Here is a 20,343-nt window from a genome sequence, read left to right on the forward strand (position 1 = left end):
TGCACAGAGATGAAAAAAAGGAGTGAGATGAGAAGTAAAGAACACTTTGCATGCGCTTAATTAACATAGACAAAGAGAAATTAACAAAGACAAAGATAAATTGTGTACCTTTAGAAATATTGCTTGATAAATCCTATAGTAGTGATTTAATATCAAAGGTTATTGATTTTTCTCTCTTAAGCATGCTGCAGTTTTTAGAGTATTTTTAACTAGAGGCAGTTCGCCTTTGTTTATAAAATAGCTTCATTGGGCATTGTGGTTTATGCATTCTGAAGTGCACCCATCATTTTCCTTTGTTGTGAGCAGAGACTGAACTGGGAAAAAAATCCTGGTTGCAAAAAGTAAATGTGCAGCCAGGTTTTATTCAGCTTTGGCCCCTGCTAACAACAAAGAAAATGCAGTGAACTTCAGAAGGTGTAAACACGAAGAAAAAACACCAATGCCCACAGAAGCTATTTTATAAATGAAAGTGTACTGCATCTGACGAAAAATACTCTCAAAACTGCACTAAGTGTAAGACAGAAAGCTCAATAATTATTGATATATAACCGCTGTTGTGGAAATGGGTGAGGTAAACAAACATATATGATTAAATTCTTTTTCACACATAAAGGAAATGTGAATATTTCATGTGATCCTCTGAAGCTCACATGACACTGGACATTTACCTGCAGACATTCTTCCAATTATGCAAATATATTGTTCTGTAAAGTGATGAAGAATCATATGTAAACTACAGAAGCCTGGAAAACATGACAACAATGTGGAAAGGTAAATACCAGTCATGCACCATTTCCTTTACACATAAACAAATTGGAGTCAAGATGTGATATTATCTTTTTATTTATTTTCAATAAATGTTGATACACAGTTTCTATGAGGATAGTGTTCTTATTAAAATGAAATTGCTTAGATATGAGTCACCACATGATTCCAATGGACACTGGAGAAATAATGCAGTAACCACAAACCGCCTTCAAACTCTGCAGCAGCTACTTTCTCAATGAAACACACTGATAGGCATGAATATTTTGTTACTTATGAAGTGAATATGATTGCTTCAGTAGTTCTTTTAAAATATTGCAACAGTGACATATTGAATTGACTGTGAAGTACAAAAAGAACATTTAGCTGTTGTAGGGCACAGAAGTTTTATTGCATTGGCTTAAAAAAAGAAGGCTGCAGTAAGAGGTGAAGAAATTGGTGAGTCTAATGAAATGTTGCCATGTATATTTTCTATCAGCAATCATTTCAATAATTCTGAAACAAAGTTTGCACCTTTACCAAAAATGTTCGAGTATGTAAGAAAAATAAAATATCTGGTCACTACTGAATATTATGTTTGTAGTTAACCAGAATTCAAAGAAGAGTACATACATGGGAGAGGCATTTTCCAATTAAATTTGTTTCTGACTGCTGAAATATTTCTCAGCTGACAAAGTTTTATTTTTTATGGAATTATGGCTTCCTTAATTTATTTTAACAAAACTAAAGTGATGCTTTCACTTACATGAACTGAACTCTGGAACTCACTCCATCATCCTCATCATAAATCACTTCAACAGTTTCTCATACATATGAAAGTGTAAATACATTATTTCCTTCTTCATATTTGATATATCACGAAACTTTGCAACTCCTTACAGAGCCTTCAAATGGACACAGACATATCATCAGCCACATAGATTAATTTAAATAACATATTTTTCTTATTAAGCAATGAAACAATTATATTACATAATTATTATAAATAACTTTCATTTGAGACTCTAAGAACAAGTACATAGGCATAACAACCAGATAAATTAGTGAAAAAGGGACATTTTGGTACATATCCGTGATCATCTGTATCTAAATACAATTATTAATATCTGACAAAATGAAAGGGCAACTGTACTAGCTGTATGCATTTGTCAATTGCTGTTCAAGAAAGTTCCAGTGTCCTGGGATGAAGGAACAATCAGTCAGTACTGTTTAATTTGTACATTGAAAACATCACATTATCCACACCACCAGTGTGGTGAATTCTAAACAACTACAAAAAACTTCATTCAAAAGAATTCAATAGATGTAGCACATCAATGAAAAATGAATATGAAAAAAGTCATTCATTCCATAATGATCCTGTAAACCAATAATGCTTAAAAGGCACTCCGAAACACACTTATCTGAACTGTAGGAAGTAATTCCTGATCCTGATCAAAAACACGATTCAGAACAATATTAACCTTACACACACTGATTTGGATCATCAAGGACAAGCCATATATACAATAACCTCTTGCATTGTAATAAAAAAGAAAAAATCTTTTTATAGTTTATAATATGATGATAATGGTACTGTGCAGTTTAATATGTTAGATGATATTAAAATGTCTTGAGAACAGCACTTCAGCATTATTGCTACAGCATATTTCATTTAACAGTGCCAACAAAGAATTCATGTAAAAGTACATGCCACATTCTGTAGTATGAAACTGGAAATAAATACAGGTAAAAGTGTAAGGAATACGTGGAATTATGAGGCACTTGGAGATTGGATGTCAGCTTCACTATACACAACACGGAGGTTAATTCTTTTAGTTCACTTTTTCACAGATAAAATAACACAATATAAAATGCAATACAACAATATTTCACATTCATTGATTAAAATCTTAATTAAACTTTGTTGGTTCAACGAAAAATGTTCTTTAGATGGGAATGCTGCACAAGGCAACAAAGAGGTATTTTTCTAGTAATAGTCTCACATGGCCTTTACTCAGTCAGTATAATCTCTCAGAATGATCAATTTCTTCGGCTGATAATTAATGGCAAAACAATTTTATTTCTTGTACTGCACATACTCATTTGTATATACACATTTATATCTTTTAGTCTCAGTCTTTTCATGCATTTGTTGCTATATAAAAATATTTAAGTTTCATCTGCAACAATTCTTTGATTGATATGCAGAATCTCTCTTAAAACTAATTTCATGTACAGTAAAAGTAAACAACAACTGGAGAAATTAAGGCCATCAACAGATGTATCGAGACACTTGGGTACGATACACAAAATAACACTCTGTGTACAAGGAATGTTATATAACAGTGATGTCAATGTGAATAGTAACAAGATTAATATTGATGAGTAATGATTCTCATTAACAAATATAATACACAATACACAAAAATGTGAAAGTATAAAATGGTCTGTTATCAACAACAAGATTTAAAAATTTGTATGCTTTGATTTTAGAAGAAATTCTCCACAATGTCAATAAAATCTGTTCCACATACGTGCATGTAATGTCGACCTCTTCATACAGAAGTCAAAATGTTTCAAAATGTAAACATTCTGGATGGAAGAGGTTTGCTTCTAAACCACTATCTCATGACTCCAAGTCTTTTTACTTTTGAATTTCTGCTCAGAAGGAAATTAAATGATCAGTATAAAACTGCACTGACATTACACTTAGATACAAAAGAAAAATGCAATACAGCTAATGACTGTAGACTAGCTTCAGAAGCATATGATACTTAGGAGGAGAGAAAGTGGCGGCAGCACGTTACAAAATCAGCAGTAACGGGTGTGCAAGCTGCCGCCAGGACCTGATCACGCACTTGTTTGTTTTGTAGCAAATTCATGCAATATGTCCCATGCCATTTCTATATCATTGCGAGTGATTCCAAGAGCACGTATGACAGCATCCTGTGCATAGCCTTCTGATGTAAGCTGTGCAATATAGTCCATATTCAAATTCTCATATGCGACTGCTGCTTCACCCGCTGATGCTGATGCTATTGACTGGTGATAGCAAGCTTTTTGTGCTTCACTGGCCTGCCTCGGCCTCTGGGTTGGACCATGCTGCAGTTGCATGTGGGACTGCATTTGAATGTGTGTTGCAGCCTTTGCTGGAGTCATTGTATCCATATGCATGTCGTAGCTCACTTTACTGCTGGGGAAGAAAAAATGGTTAGAAAGAGAAAAAAGGAAGTATTAAAAGTTGTCTACAATTTACAAAACTAAATTAAATAACTGTAAATCTATTAGAAATCAAAACCATATGCATTTTGTATTGTCTTATAAACATATTTATAACCAGTGCTTTTTTTTTTTTTTTTTTTTTTTGTTGTACACAATATTGGCACCTTTTTTCTTCCATTTTAAAAATTGTTCAATTTATTTCGAGCAAAATGTATTTTAATATTCCAGTTGATAGCGTTGTCTTTGGGAATAAAATTCCCAGTTTTGTTTCTTAAAAGTTGGCACTACACTTTTTTCCTGGTCCATATGACAGTATCTCTCTTCAAATTAAGGAGACCATGAAGTTCAAAAGAAGCAAATTCCACAAAAATGAAAGACATAGTGGTGCAATTAGATCAGGTTTTATAAAAGGCAAAAAGAAGCTGTTGGAAAGAGTCTGCTTTCAAAAGATGATGATTATCTACATGCATGTGCTAAGATTTCAAGTGTTGGCCATAAAATTCTGGGAAGCATCTGACATTTTGCAAGCTGGAATTAGAAAGTTAGCTCATAAATTTCACTTAAATGAAAGAATATCTGCAAGAAAATAAATTCCCAGATATATTACTTCTTCTGAAGCACAGTTTGGGCACAATTGTAATATCATCCAGTGAATGTGAAAGGGGTTTCTCCCGGGATTGGAATGACTCCTTACCCTCTCCCTTAAAACCCACTTCCTTTCGTCTTCCCCTCTCCTTCCCTCTTTCCTGATGAGGCAACAGTTTGTTGCGAAAGCTTGAATTTTGTGTGTATGTTTGTGTTTGTTTGTGTGTCTATCGACCTGCCAGCGCTTTTGTTCGGTAAGTCACCTCATCTTTGTTTTTATATATAATTATTGTTATGTCAGATAGATGATTTATGCTTGTACAGACAACTTTTGCATTGCTGATCATCAGGATAGTACGGCCTAATCTCACTCAGTTCAGACCTAAGAAATATGTAAGTTGATGGCTGCTCCAAGGTTACTGTTCTGCAGCGGCAGCAAAAGCAAGAAGCTATCTAGAAACGATAAGTGTACATCAGAGGAATGTTAAAATTGTGGAATTTGCTATAGTAATATCTTCTTTGTGAGTACTGGCACATTTTTTTCCCTCACAAAGAAAGCACTGATCATAATACAATTTATTTTCCTCCTGTATTTTGTTTCAAAAAACACAACAAAGGATACATGGAAAATGATACCAATTATACACAGTTTTAATATGTATATATCACAACTATATTCTAAATTCTGTGTCATACTCATTGGGAATAATCTCCGCAATTATTTAGTTGTGTTTTAAAGATGTGGACACAATGACAAATAGCATACATGAATATAGGAAGAAGATGGTAAAGTAAGCAACAATAGTAAATAAAAGCATTAATCAACAGCACAAAATTATTAACAGAGAGAAGGAAAGACAGTTAGAAATGATATAAACAGCCAGTTTGTCTTCTGAAACAGTGCCTTTATTGTGTACTATACACCTATTGAAAAATGCCATTACACAAAAAAGAGCTCAGGCACGTTATTCCACAAACTTTTTGTCAGGTTCAAGATTACCTGCCAGTCCAGTCCACTACTGTACCCATCATTGCTTTCCTACCCTGCTAACTGCCCCTACTTTAGTTACAAGCCAGCTGGGTTCCAAACTACACTCAGCTGCGATAAGCTTGCTTGCCTGGATGATGATAGAGGTACCACTGAATAAAATTTAATGGCAAATTTACAAGGTTTGTTTGCCATGACGGACTTAAACAGAGCACATTCAAACACCTATCATGCTCCTTCAAAAACTGTTGTATAAGGCATGCTGTTGGCTTAATACAATGATAACTGTACTTACATACACTGAGTGTTCAGCAAAGCTCACTTTTGTCTTTAAAAGAGCATAGGAGTTGCTGAACATCTGATTGAAGTGTGAAAACTAATTTCATATTGTCTCTCTTAAAGATCTGAGTTCCTTTACCCTTTGTTGGCCTAAATGCACTTCTTAATGTTTTATAATGTATAGAGATTATTGAAGCCACTTCTTTTGTGAGAGCTAATTATGAATAAGGGAAGACTGTACACAATAATAGTAATACTGAATTTTATAAGAACTTCATTTAGATACACATTATTGTACTTTATTCAAAATTAGCAACACATCAAATTTTAGGACATTACATTACCAATGTGGATGTGCACTTGGTATGATAAGTAAGTTCTGACATTTAGACAAATGAAACAAAATGCTCTCATAATTTTTGATAAAAGAAAGTGAGTGTAGATCTCTCTCATTTTTCTTAAACTCCTGCCTACTGGTTCCATGATACATTTGATGCTGGAGACACCCATCACTGTGTCACTTAAGCCCCCCCCCCCCCCCCCCCCCAATCCTCTGAAGAAATTCTGCACAATACAGTTTCAAATGTGAACAAAAATGCTAGTGTAGTACCTTGATTATAACCTAGCTCTCATGAATTAACAATTTGATTGCTCAGCATATAGTTACTCCACAAGTAAGCTATTTTGAAACTCTTTCTTAAAAATGAGTAATACTGTGAACTCTGAAAAAAGGAAATTCCTATGTGAATTCTATTGTCTTTCATGATGAGAAGAAATGCATTTTACACAATAATTATTGTTTATGATTTTTTTCTGTGACCAGTTCTGTCAAGAAGATTATCCTGCTACATCCCTATGAGTGTTACAACTCATAAATTCAACAAAACGACAGTGCCTATTAGTTCAATGGTGATGGTCAACTTTTGTCTTCTTTCTCTGTATCAATATGGTAACCACATATTTAATGACCTAAAAAACAGTGAAATATGCAAGCATTTATGACCTAAAACTTACATTAATAGGATCTTAAAAAATAAAATATGACTTTACGTAAGTTTATTTAAAAACATTCCCATTGATTTTTTTATACAATATATAATCCAAGGGCTAACCATAAATTAACAAACGTTTTGATCTATTGCAGTGGTGGGCAGGGCTACAGCTGCCACTTGGTGCCATAACGCTCCTACACTCAGTATGTATCCAATGGTGGTAGTGTGTGGCCCGTGTCTCTGCTACTTTGCTTTCTGTGACATATTAAAATGTGTACTGCAATAGAAAATCTCATTACTTGTGAAGCGTGTTCTGTAATTAGGTTTCTATTGGCAAAAAACTGCAAACCAACTGGAATTTATTATGACTTTTGTGTGATGTGTATGGAAAAGGAATAATGAGTGAAAGCTGAATGCGATAATGGTGCACTGATTTTAGAAATGGCCATACCAATGTTCACAATGAGGACTGCAACGGTAGGCTTAGCCTTGTGACTGATGAACTGGTGGTGAAAATCAATGAAAAACTTCATGAAAATCATCATTTCATGATTATGGAATTTATGCAACATTTTCTCCATCCAAATTTCACAGAGTTTGGTGCATTAAAACATTAAAATTGTGCTGGAGAAGCTTGGTTGTCGTAAATTTTGTACTCGGTGGGTTCTCAAAATCCTGGTGGAAGACCACAAAAGAAAAAAGAGGCTGGCTGCAGCAATGACTGTCGTCTACAATTACGAGAAAAATGGTAACAAAAATATCAATCATGTTGTAACTGGGGACAAGACTTGAGTGAAGAATATCAATTGTGAAAGAACTAAAATGGCAGTCAATGGAATGGGAACTCCAAGAAAACAAGGAAGTGTTTGCAAATGCTGTCAGCAAGAAAGATCATGGCTAATGTGTTTTGGCCAACAGAGTGATTCTTATTGATTTCCTTGAATATGGCACAACAATTAACTCAGAGGGGTATTGTCTATCACTGACCAAATTAAGGCGGTGATATAAGTCAAGTGTTGGGAAAAACTTAGCATGCACGTTTTGTTTTTTCATGACAATGCATGTCCAAACTTGGCCAGTCACAGATGAGAGTTACTATGGAGTTTTGGATGGGTGGTTTCTATAATCTACTATACAGCCCGGATTCAATGTCGAACAACTACCACCTCTTCCTTCAATAAAACCATGGCTTGTTACCCAACGCTTTGATACTAAAGCCTAATGTCATGGTAGTACAAACCAGTGATTGCAACTGCAGGTAGAAAATATCTACTGAAATGATATTGTGTGATAAGTGCATCAATTTGAATGATAATTATGTAGGACAGTACTGAATGGATACTTTATTTACTTTAGCTGAATTTTCCCAGGAAATAAGACAATAGGAAGTGAAACTATGCCGAATATGCTTCTCAAGTCAACACAATGGCAAACAGTGTTGATTCGTTTATCTACTTTTTTTTTTTTTTTTTTTTTTTTCCCCCCCCCCCCACTCAGTGGTGTCTTGTTAACCAGATGAATATCATGGAATTTTATACATTTTGTTTCACACACTTTCTGTAAGTACTCATAAATTACAGGTAATGAGTGTTCCACACTGCTGTTCATCTCATCAGCAGGTATCTCCCATCAAGACACAGGAGTTATTTGCTTATATGCGTCCTATCCACAACTATGGCAACAATTTAAGCTATCAGTATCAGTTCTGTCGTTCTGTCACAGCACCAAATGATAGTGTACAGAGTGTGGATGATCCAGTCACAATGACAAATCTGCATCCACTATTAACAATCTATCTAGTTGTGTGGATTCTTTTCTACCTCTATTGTAATTAGTACAATATTCTATTCCATTGCCTGTGGGAATGATAATATAGGCACAGCAGTATATTCCTAAATTTTTCAATGCTTGAAACTTTGTAGTTGGTGTCTATCTTCTGGCATCTGCCAAATCACGTTATGTAAATAATGTGTGATATGCATAGATTTTGCACTTCTCTGGTTTTATGACTACTTCTACACTATCATACCAAGAATGAACAGTGTAGCATCAGTTTATCCCACTAAAATTGGTGAAAAGAGCAGAGCAAAACAAATCACATCTTACACACTGCAGGTTTTGAGATGTGGTATGATAGAAATTTTGGGGAAAATGATGTTAAGGCATTTGCAGTTCACTTTCAGTTGAACAAATGAGATAAAATTAAAGCGTTTCATATGTTTTTGACAACTGTGAGAACTTTGGTAGAAACTGCGAAAACAAAGCAAAGTATCTCACAAATTAGCTTCCACTGGTGATTACATCAAGACAGTTCCAGTGCCATCAAATGAATGTCAATCTGATCATTAATGATGCCATAGCCTCTCTGTTAACAAAAAGTGTTTCTTCACAACTTTTTCTGAAGTGGAATGGCCCGCCACTAACTTGCTTTGACCCTTCAAAGTACATGGAATCTTGGCTGCTTCATGAACGGCACACCATTATGGGCACCAACAGCAAGTAAAGATTGAGAGGAGGGATGTACAACGAAATCCTTTCAAAACTTTGAATAGTTATATAAACTGTAAGTTAATTTTCTGTAATAAATCATAAATAGAGAAATAATGTTTAACTTAATTAATAAAACATGTATTGAAAGTTTTAGTTTTCACCAGTACAAATATTGTATTCTCACTTTTAAAATGCTCAGAAAAGTGTTAAAATCATTTTTGAAGAAGTCTAAATTTCAGAAACACCCCCAGAAGGTCACATTACCAGAACCTCTTCTTTTTTTCTACAAAGCACTGCTGTAAAATCTCTGATCAATTTTACTGTTTATCTGAAAAATACCCCATCACATCCCCATCAAGCTTCTTTAACAGTAGACAATTATTTCCTGAAAATAATACTGTATATATATATCTGCTTCTGGTATCTGTTACCAATGAAACTCAGAAAGCTCCTGATACACAGAGATTAAACCTGCCAGTGTTATGTTTGTAACTCTTGTAGGTTTTGTGGGATTATCAACAGCTGGATTGTTTTCTTTCTTCAACACTCAGTCCTTCCACTAAAACCAACAGAGCATAGATTAAGCCACTTTCTACTAGCTGAATGTAAATTAGAACTAAAAATTGAGAAAATAAAACAGTGAACTAAAAACATTAACCTCTTTAGTTCTTAATACAGAACTTTCCTCACTCTTCTTTGCCAACAATCTATTTAGATTTATGTGTTCTCTAGTTTTATTTTAAATTTGATAGCAGTACCCCTGTTCATCACCAAGGAATGCAAGGCAGAAACCACAAGCAATACATCAATGAGTGCAATGAAAGCCTCTACAACTATGAATTGTTTCAAACTTCGGCAACATGACTGATACTTATAAATTATTGCTTTGATAATTTCCATAAGCTAACAAAATAACTGATTTCTTCAATGCATTGAGTATTTTAAATATATTGCAGGACATACTAGCCCCTTAAAGAAGTCCCTAAGTTTAAATACCTTGATTTCCTCGACAATGATGTTGCAGATGGAGAGTCCATTTCAGTAATGGCATTGGCAACAGGTTTCACATGAGTCACACCACCTGTAAATGAAAGTTGTTACTAAATGCTCTTCACATTTATTGATTAATTATTAAACTATAAATCAACAAAACATAAACACATCTGATATACATTCTTAGCCATACAATGGATTAATTAATCTGTCGCAATGACTAGTAATAGAAGGAAAAAATGTTGTAAACTGTAAAAATCAGCATCAAGAATTATGAAAACTGAAGGGCCTGAAAATGAAGAAATCTTTTATGAGAATAATGTATGAGTATGTTAAACAATGGAAGCTCCTTGATGGAATAATGTCAATATTACGACAAGGATAGATTACTACTCACCATACAGCAGAGATGCTGAGTCACAGATAGGCACAACAAAAAGACTATCAAACAAGAAAGCTTCCAGGCAAAAAGGCCTTCATCAGAATCAGACACCAAACAAACAAACACATGTAAACGCAACTCATACACACATCACCACAGTCTCCGGCTGCCGAGGCCAGACAGTCGGACCTCGGCAGCCACAGACTGTAGTCGTGTGTGCATGTGAGTTGCATTTGCCATGAGTGTGTATGTTGTTTGATTCCAATTGAAGGCCTTTTTGTCCAAAAGCTTAAATATTTGACAGTCTTTTTGTTGCAACTATCTGCAACTCAACATCTTTGCTATATAATGAGTAGTAATTTATCCTTTTAATAATAATGTCATATAAGTATATTACTTGAATAAAAACAGACAACTAACATTTAATGTTGGCTTAGGCTTTAATGTTTAACTTGTTCACTTTATGAATGCTTAAACTGAAAATTGTACACACATCAAGAAAAGTTTTGCATCAGCCCAGTTCCCAGAACTCCTGAAGATAGACATTGACTGTGGATATTGCATCACAGACCAGTCCCTTTCATTGTTCAGAGATATCACTAAACCCACCCAAAGATGTAAAAAACCATGCATGAGCAGTGCCTATTAGACGGAGGTGGTCCGACAGCCGATCAGTTCCAGTCATTCCACAGGGGAGGAGGTACACGGCTCATGTTGTCTGTAGTTCAACCATGCCTAGATGGTAAATATCACAGTTCAAACATGTCTGCATAGTTACTTTGTGCCAGGAAGGGCTCTCAACAAGGGAAGTGTCCAGGCATCTCGGAGTGAACCAAAGCGATGTTGTTTGGACATGGAGGAGATACATAGAGACAGGAACTGTCAATGACATGCCTCGCTCAGGCCGCCCAAAGGCGGATGACCACTACCTACAAATTATGGCTCAGAGGAGCCTTGACGGCAACACCACCATGTTGAATAATGCTTTTCGTGCAGCCACAGGACGTCATGTTACTACTCAAACTGAGCACAATAGGCTGCATGATGCGCACCTTAACTCCCAATGTCCATGGCGTGGTCCATCTTTGCAACCATGACACCATGCAGTGTGGTACAGATGGGCCCAACAACATGCCAAATGGACTGCTCAGGATTGGCCTCACGTTCTCTTCACCGATGAGTGTCACCTATGCCTTCAATCAGACACTCGTCGGAGATGTGTTTGGAGGCAACACAGTCAAGCTGAACACCTTAGACACACTGTCCAGTGAGTGCACCAAGATGGAGGTTCCCTGCTGTTTTGGGTTGGCATTATAAGGAGCCAATTTATGCTGCTGGTGGTCATGGAAGGTGCCGTAATGGCTGAACGATACGTGAATGCCATCCTCCGAGCAATAGTGTAACCATATCGGCAGCATATTGACGATGCATTCCTCTTCATGGCCAACAATTCACACCCCCATTTTGCACATCTTGTGAATGATGCTTGACTACAGTAGCCAGCATGTTCTCGAGACATGAACCCTACGGAACATGCCTGGGATAGATTGAAAAGGGCTGTTTATGAATGACATGACCAACCAACCTATCAGAGGAATCTACACTGAATCGCTACTGAGGAGTGGGACAATCTGGACCAACAGAGCCTTGATGAACTTGTGGATGGTATGCCATGATGAATACAGGCATGCATCAATGCTACTTGGTATTAGGGGTATTGGTGTGTACAGCAATCTGGACCACCACCTCTGAAGGTCTCGCTGTATGGTGGTACAACATGCAATGTGTGGTTTTCATGAGCAATAAAATGAGCGGAAATTATGTTTATATTGATCTCTATTCCAATTTTCTAGGTTCCAGAACCGAGGTGATGCAAAACTTTTTTTGATGTGTGTATATCGAATATTCCAATGAGAAAACTGTAGAATTGCAAGGTGGCAGAATGTCTGGCCAGTTCTTTGGTGAAGTTTGAGGTGCTGCTGATAGCCTCGTTCCCACATCACAGGGGTCTAGTTCAACATGGTGTAATTGTTGAGGGATTCATTGATGTATTCAAGGCCAGGATAATATTGGGTGACAAGGGGGATGCTTCTGTGTGGTCAATTACACCAATAACCTGACCAGTGCTTTCCTCTCCCTCAACTATCCTGCAGACCTTGTCCACAAACAGATCTTCCGAGCAATACATTCCTCCTCATCCGACAATAATGTTCCTATCCCCAGACCATACAGAAGCATTCTCCTTGTCACCCAATATTATCCTGGCCTCGAATACATCAACAAACTACTACGCCAGGGATATGACTTTCTCAAGTCAAGCCCTGAAATGAGATCATCCCTTGACAATATTCTCCCCACACCACCCAGAGTTGCCTTTCGTCGCCCGCCTAACCTCCATAACATCCTTGCCAAACTCTACAATATTCCCAGACCACCTTCTCTACCCAGCGGTTCCTACCCCTGTAACCGACCCCGCTGCAAAACCTGCCCCATTCATCCCCCCACAACCACCTACTCCAGTCCTGCTACTGGTAAAACATACACAATTCAAGGCAGGGCCACATGTGAAACAACACATGTCATTTATCAGCTGACATGCTATGCTTGCACTGCACACCCTTTTACATTGGTATGATGACAACTAAACTGGCTGAGCACATGAACGGGCACAGACGAACTCTCCGCCTAGGAGATGTCCAATACCCAGTAGCAGAGCATGCCCTCCAGCATAATTCTAGGGACCTAGGAGCCTGCTACACCGTATGTGCCATTTGGCTTCTCCCACCCAACACCAGTCCCTCGGAACTGCGGAGATGGGAACTTGCACTCCAACACATCCTTTCATCCCACCATCCCCCTGGACTGAACCTACATTAACCAACCTCACTCCCATTTACTCTTCTGTCTTCTCCTCTTTCCCTTTACTCTTTAGCCATTCACGCATATTTTCATCCTACATAGTTGTGTTTATCTTTATACTATATACCTCTTCACTTCTGTATGCATCCTCTTTGGTCTGAAGCTGGCACAGTACTTACAGTAGAATATCTTTGGCTTCCCTCTGACACCCAGGCCTCCATCTTTGCTACCCTCCCTGTTTACCTTTTCCCTGTTGCTTCATAACCTGGGTTGTGAGTAACTGAATCCACTTTCCCTTTTTCCCCTTTTTTCCCCTCTCTCCTCCCTGATGAAGGAACAAAGTTCTGAAAGCTAGGATAAAAATTTTCTGTTCTGTTTTGTGTATCTATCGGCTGTACTGAGCCGAGGTAAGTACTGGCCAGCCCCTCTATCTCTTTGTTAGTATTTGTTTCACATCTTTATCTGAGATTTTCCATTAATCATTTAAATAAATATAAAAATATAATTGAACCTCTAGTTCTTAGAACTTTCAAAGGAGAGAGTGGATGAAAAAATAGGAAGGAAAAGCTATCTTTTCTTCCTTGTTTTTGTGACTTTTCTCATGATGTATGAACTACAATGACAATTTGAAAGAAAACATACCTTCACATCATCACAAACAACTTTCTGTTATGTTACTAGAGCATTATCTCACACAACACGCCTCACTGGAAAACTTGTTCTTGAGCACATCATAGGCATAGAGTTGCTTCAGGTCATAGAAAGATGGTTTTTTCAACTTTTGAAGTAAGATGAAAATCATATGAGACCATTCCTATATTGTGAGATGGATATGGAAATACCTGGCTATGGGACTCCATACAAATGCTTGTATTTGGTCAATATGCTCAGAGCAGATGAATGTAATGATTGCACAAGATGCCATACAAACATGCACTTGCCCACTTCTAGGTTCTTCTAAAAATTAAGGAAATCATATTAAAATGTACAAATCTGAATTACATATTCAATAGCTCCAATATGCTTGCTTTCAAGGAGGAATGTGCACAGTTGTCTTTGACCCAAACTCCTTGTGCACTTCCTTATTGTTGGAAGACTATGATTAACAGAGATGTAGTAGATGCATGATGCTACTTTGATTTTGATTTCTAGAGTTGCCTCTCACTGAAATGAATAAAATTAACAAATAACTGTTACAGACCTCCACGCATTAGAATAACAGTTATCAAACATCTCTTTATAGAGCTGTAAATGCTGAGCCATCACTTCCTTTGGTGGTACTGACTGAAAACCTACCACATTTGAAGACTTTCAAATAAGTGTAAAGGATGGTTACCAAACTACTCTCAAGAATATACTCTATATATTGGGAGGTACTGATGGTGTTTATTTTCCATATGCAAAATGCATGTCTGCACCAATAGCTTCGCTGTACATGTGAACATCTGTACATCTGAACCATCTTGCATCTTTGACAGTTTTTCTTTCCTGTTATTGAACTCATTAAAACAATTATAGACTGTGAAGCATCTCCATGGGACTGGCTGTTGAACTCATTAAAACAATGAAAGTCTATGAAGTATCTTCAACAGACTTTTTTATGTTTACTGAACTTGTTCAAACTGTGAATCACCAAATTCAAATATACAGCTCTGCAAAACTTAAGGACAAGATAGCTAAAGTAACATAACATATTAACTGCTGTGGCTCGCCAATCTTTCTTTTTGCATTTGTGACACACGGCCCAACGTTGGGGACAATCATCTCGTGAATGTTTCGTAAAACACTGCGGACATGAAGGAAGTTGCTGTGGGGTTTGCTGCAGTTTCTTAGAGATTTGTTTACGGTTAGGCCGAGGCTGCACTTGGGAGCGTACTGCAGCCACGTCGGCCGGCGGGGACACGCCACATGCTTCATCAACAGTGCACAGAGGTTGTATGTCCCCGACATCACCCCCTGCCTCTATTTGCGCTCCAGCGGCATGAGAAATTTCAAAAGACTGAGCGATGGATAGGATGTCATCGAGAGTCGGATTTGCCAACAGAAGGACATGTTGCCTAACTTCTTTGTCGGCCGCCGACTGGATAATAGCATCCCGTACCAAGGAATTGGCGTAGGACTCTTTGTGAACGTCAGTAACAAATTGACACTTTCGACTGAGGCCGTCAAGCTCAGCAGCCCAAGTGCGATAGGATCAATTCGGTTGTTTTTGACCATGATAAAGGGCAACACAAGAGGCTACCACATGCATATGCTTTTGAAAATATACGGACAGAAGGGAGCACATTTCAGCAAAGGACAAAGACGCAGGATCTTTCAAACGAGCCAACAACAACCGATACATTTGAGGTGAAATCCATGAAAGGAACAGAGACTTACATGTTTGGTCATCTGCGACATGAAATGCCAAGAAGTGCTGTTGAAGACATTTTTCGTAATCAGACCAGTCTTCCACCGTCTCGTCGTAAGGAGGAAAAGGAGGGAGCGACAACGACAAGAGACGCCCCGCATTGGATGCCGCGACGAAATCACGAATCGCATTTTTGAGAAGCATTTGCTGTTCTATGAGACCTTGCAATAGTTGCTCTACAGTAGCCATGGAAGCCTGTAGGTCAACGATGAAAAAGAAAAATTCACTACCTCGTCGCCAATTGTTATAACGTCAAGTTGAACAAATACATTTCAAGGATGACACAATACATGTAAGTCACAGATCAAGTAAACAAAGTAAGACGGGTGTACACTTTAACAGTCAAATCAGAACAAAGTCTAGGGGTTTGGTACTGCTCACAGTTTTGTTCACGGGCATGGAGAGTGTTCCAATCTCTGGTAGCCAGCTCCATGGAAGTTGAATGCCCAAAAAAGGTAATGGACCTAGATGGCTGTTAGAGGGCACAGTCTTGTAGCAGCACTGTGATCACAGCATAAGTGCACCACTCTTATCACCATGTGAATGCGCTGGCCAATAGTGATCCTCAAGGTCGATATCAATACAACTACCCAGTGAATGTTCAAATGGTCCTGTACTTGTGTCTGATATTGTCAGTTACTATCATATCTGTCCTATGGAGTATTGTATAACCACCTCACTTGAGCCTTTGTCTTTCTCTCTTGTCGTGATGCAGGTTGTCTCTCTCTCTGCTCTTGCTCTGTTGATATCATTGTGGCACAGGTTTCTGCTTTGCACTTTGTTTTTTACAGAGTTTGCTTTGATCTTGTTCTTGTCTGTGTCCTGTACACTGTCAGTGAGCTGTGTTTAGCTCGGCTACCGCTTGGTGTCATGTACCTCTACTTCAGGTTGCTCTTCTGCCTTGTGCCTTCAGGTTTTTCTCTCCTGGGTTCTGACACACATACTGATATCCAGCTACTCACAGTTATAGCAAAAACCACAGACAATGCTGTCCAAAGATGAGGAGGTGGTCAAACATGATCAACTACAGCAGCAGTTGACTGCTATATTATGCATCATGTAAGAAGGGACCCCAGCAAACAGTGGGTGTAACTGCTACCACATTTAAGATGACTGAAACGTATGCAAATCTCATGCTCCACAGTGGCACAGTAACTGCATGATGGTGGTCTCTTTACCCAATGACCAGAATTTTGTGTTCCATTGACACCCTCACATTGTCGTCAGCATTTGCGATGGTGCATAGGGATTTGCATAGGGATTGACCAACAAGGACGACGGTCACATGCTCTTCTGAGATGAGTGCAGATATAGCCTGGGTAGTGATTCTGAAGATACACTTATATGGCCAGAGGTGGTAACAACTAATGCACCCAAGAACATTATCAAGCACGGTAGTTTTGGCTGTCCAAGCGTTGTAGTGTGGGCAGGTATAATGTTGCATGGGCATACTGACCTTCAGATCTTTGAAGGTGGTACAATCACCACTCATTGTTACTCTGACTCTGTACTACTTCCTCATAAATGTTTTTCCAGGGATGCATTCAACCCTGTCTGCATTATTACAGATGATAATGCAGGACTGCATCGAACAGCACAGGTGAAATAGGACTTGGAACAAGAAGATATTCAGCAAATGGACTATCCCTTGCGTTACCCCCATCTAAATCCCATTGAGCACATGTTGCATGCTTTGAGGAGATATACATGCAGTACATTCACATGCACAGATGACATTCAGCAGTTGTCAACCGCACTAGTGGAGGAATAATACACCCTCCCATCGGAACTTCTTACAAACCTTGCAGCCAGCATGGATGCATGTTGCAGAGTATGCATTGCTGTCCACAATGATCACACACTCTATTAAGAGCTATGTCCCACCTTTCATGATATCCGGGGGTCCATCATAAATCATGGTGACTTCACTGTAATTATTATCTTTCTATAAAAGTTTCATTTCTGTTCATATCATTGCGTATATCTTTCAGTTACCTTCTGTACTAGAATGTAGGTGTTCTTTCTATGTATGGTCCAATTTTCATCGAGCTATGTTACTTGGCAGCTGCACATCATGTGAAAGTTACTTTAATCCATAAGTTTTGCACACCAGTGTAGTTGCTCAGGATAGTAATCTACAATCAAACTTTGAAATCAGAGTGTGTTGGTATGTTCTGATGGTTCCTTCTTAGTTCATATCCACATCCATACTTATCGAACCTCTGTGAAATGCGCAACAGAAGGTATTTGCCACAGCACCACATACTATGGTATCTTGCCATTCCAGTTGTGAGTGTAGCACAGGAAGAATGACTGTTTAAATGTCCCTGTGCACACTTTAATCAACCAAATATTGTCTTGTAAGTCCCTATGATTAATGCATAAGGGGCTGTACTACACTACTGGCCATCAAAACTGCTACACCACGATGATGACGTGCTACAAATGTCAAATTTAACCGACAAGAAGAAGATGCTGCGATATGCAAATGATTAGCTTTTCAGAGCATTCACACAAGGTTGGCGCCGGTGGCAACACCTACAATGTGCTGACATGAGGGAAGTTTCCAACTGATTTCTCATACACAAACAGCAGTTGACCGCCGTTGTCTGGTGAAACGTCGTTGTGATGCCTCATGTAAGGAGGAGAAATGTGTACGATCACATTTCCGACTTTGATAAAGGTCGGATTGTAGCCTATCATGATTGCGGTTTATCATATCGCGACATTGCTGCTCGCGTTGGTCGAGATCCAATGACTGTTAGCAGAATATGGAATCAGTGGGTTCAAGAGGGTAATACGGAATGCCGTGCTGGATCCCAATGGCCTCGTATCACTAGCAGTCGAGATGACAAGCATCTTATCCACACGGCTGTAATGGATCGTGCAGCCACGTCTTGATCCCTGAGTCAACATATGGGGACGTTTGCAAGACAACAAACATCTGCGCGAACAGTTTCACGACATTTGCAGCAGCATGGACTATTGGCCCAGAGACCATGTCTGCAGTTGCCCTTGATGTTGTATCACAGTAAGGAGTGCCTGCGATGGTGTACTCAACGAACTCAACAACAAAGTGTACGAACCTGGATGCACAGATGGCAAAATGTCATTTTTTCGGATGAATCCAGGTTCTGTTTACAGCATCATGATGGTCGCATCCGTGTTGGGTGACATCGCGGTGAACGCACATTGGAAGCGCGTATTTGTCATCGCCATACTGACGTATCACCCGGCGTGGTGGTATGGGGTGCCATTGGTTACCTGTCTCTGTCATCTCTTGTTCACGTTGATGGCACTTTGAACAGTGGACGTTACATATCAGATCTGTTAAGACCCATGGCTCTACCCTTCATTCGATCCCTGTGAAACACTACATTTCAGCAGGATAATGCACGACCGCATGTTGCAGGTCTTGTACGGGCCTTTCTGGATACAGAAAATGTTCGACTGCTGCCCTGGCCAGCACATTCTCCAGGTATCCCACCAACTGAAAACGTCTGGTCAATGGTGGCTGTGCAACTGGCTCGTCACAATAAGCCAGTCACTACTCTTGATGAACTGTGGTATCGTGTCGAAGCTGCATGGGCAGCTGTACCTGTACACTCCATTCAAGCTCTGTTTGACTCAATGCCGAGGCATATCAAGGTCGTTATTACGGCCAGAGGTGGTTGTTTTGGGTACTGATTTCTCAGGATCTATGCAGCCAAATTGTGTGAAATTGTAATCACATGTCAGTTCTAGTATAATATATTTGTCCAATGAATACCCGTTTATGATCTGCATTTCTTCTATGTGTAGCAATTTTAATGGCCAGTAGTGTGTGTTGCAAGATTCCTGATATAATACTTGTCTTTGAGACTTTGCAAGTAGGCTTTCCTGGAATTCTTTTATTTTACATGTTTAGTCCTGTATGACCAAATTAAGAAGAAAAACTCCATGGTCCTAGATCACCTCAGTACATTAAAGTAAAATCAGAAAAATTAATAACAGATAAAATTTACAAGAAGCCTATACAGATGACAAGCTGTTGAGTATATTTTAGTATGATCAACAATATAAAACAATAATTAGCTTAATGTTTTTCGGGAACTGCCTGATGAAATAGAAGGCACGAGCCATGAGGAAACTCTTCAGTTTGGACTTGAAAGATCAAGGATTATTGCTATATTTTTTAAATCATGTGGTAGTTTACTGAAAATGGGTGTAGCAAAATACTGTGTGTCTTTCTGCACAGGCATCAAGGAGGTGCGATCCAAATGCAGGTTGGATTTCTGTCTCATATTAACCAAACAACAAATGACATTAACCCACTAATCATATGCTCATTCTGTGAATAAAAATGCTGGTTTTAATTTAATTGTATTTTACCAACTGTCAAAACTGAGTCTTACTG

The 20,343-nt window shown here is 38.4% G+C and overlaps 1 protein-coding gene across 4 annotated transcripts in view; it reads right to left on the reverse strand.

Moving 5' to 3' along the window:
- Window positions 1-819: 819 nt before the first annotated feature.
- LOC124778022 (E3 ubiquitin-protein ligase CBL-B-B) overlaps window positions 820-20,343 on the reverse strand; it is a 184,124-nt gene continuing 164,600 nt past the window's right edge. For 3 of the 4 annotated variants that reach the window (XM_047253601.1, XM_047253604.1, XM_047253600.1), the window contains 2 exons: window positions 10,300-10,384; window positions 820-3,940 (listed from right to left, as the gene is read on the reverse strand). In XM_047253601.1, coding sequence (XP_047109557.1) covers window positions 3,598-3,940; window positions 10,300-10,384 — 428 coding nt within the window. In that variant the 3' untranslated portion in view covers window positions 820-3,597. The remainder of the gene's footprint in view (window positions 3,941-10,299; window positions 10,385-20,343) is intronic. The other variant, XM_047253602.1, reaches the window with a different exon arrangement.

Source organism: Schistocerca piceifrons, chromosome 2, assembly GCF_021461385.2.
Source record: "Schistocerca piceifrons isolate TAMUIC-IGC-003096 chromosome 2, iqSchPice1.1, whole genome shotgun sequence".
Taxonomy (NCBI): Eukaryota; Metazoa; Arthropoda; class Insecta; order Orthoptera; family Acrididae; genus Schistocerca; species Schistocerca piceifrons.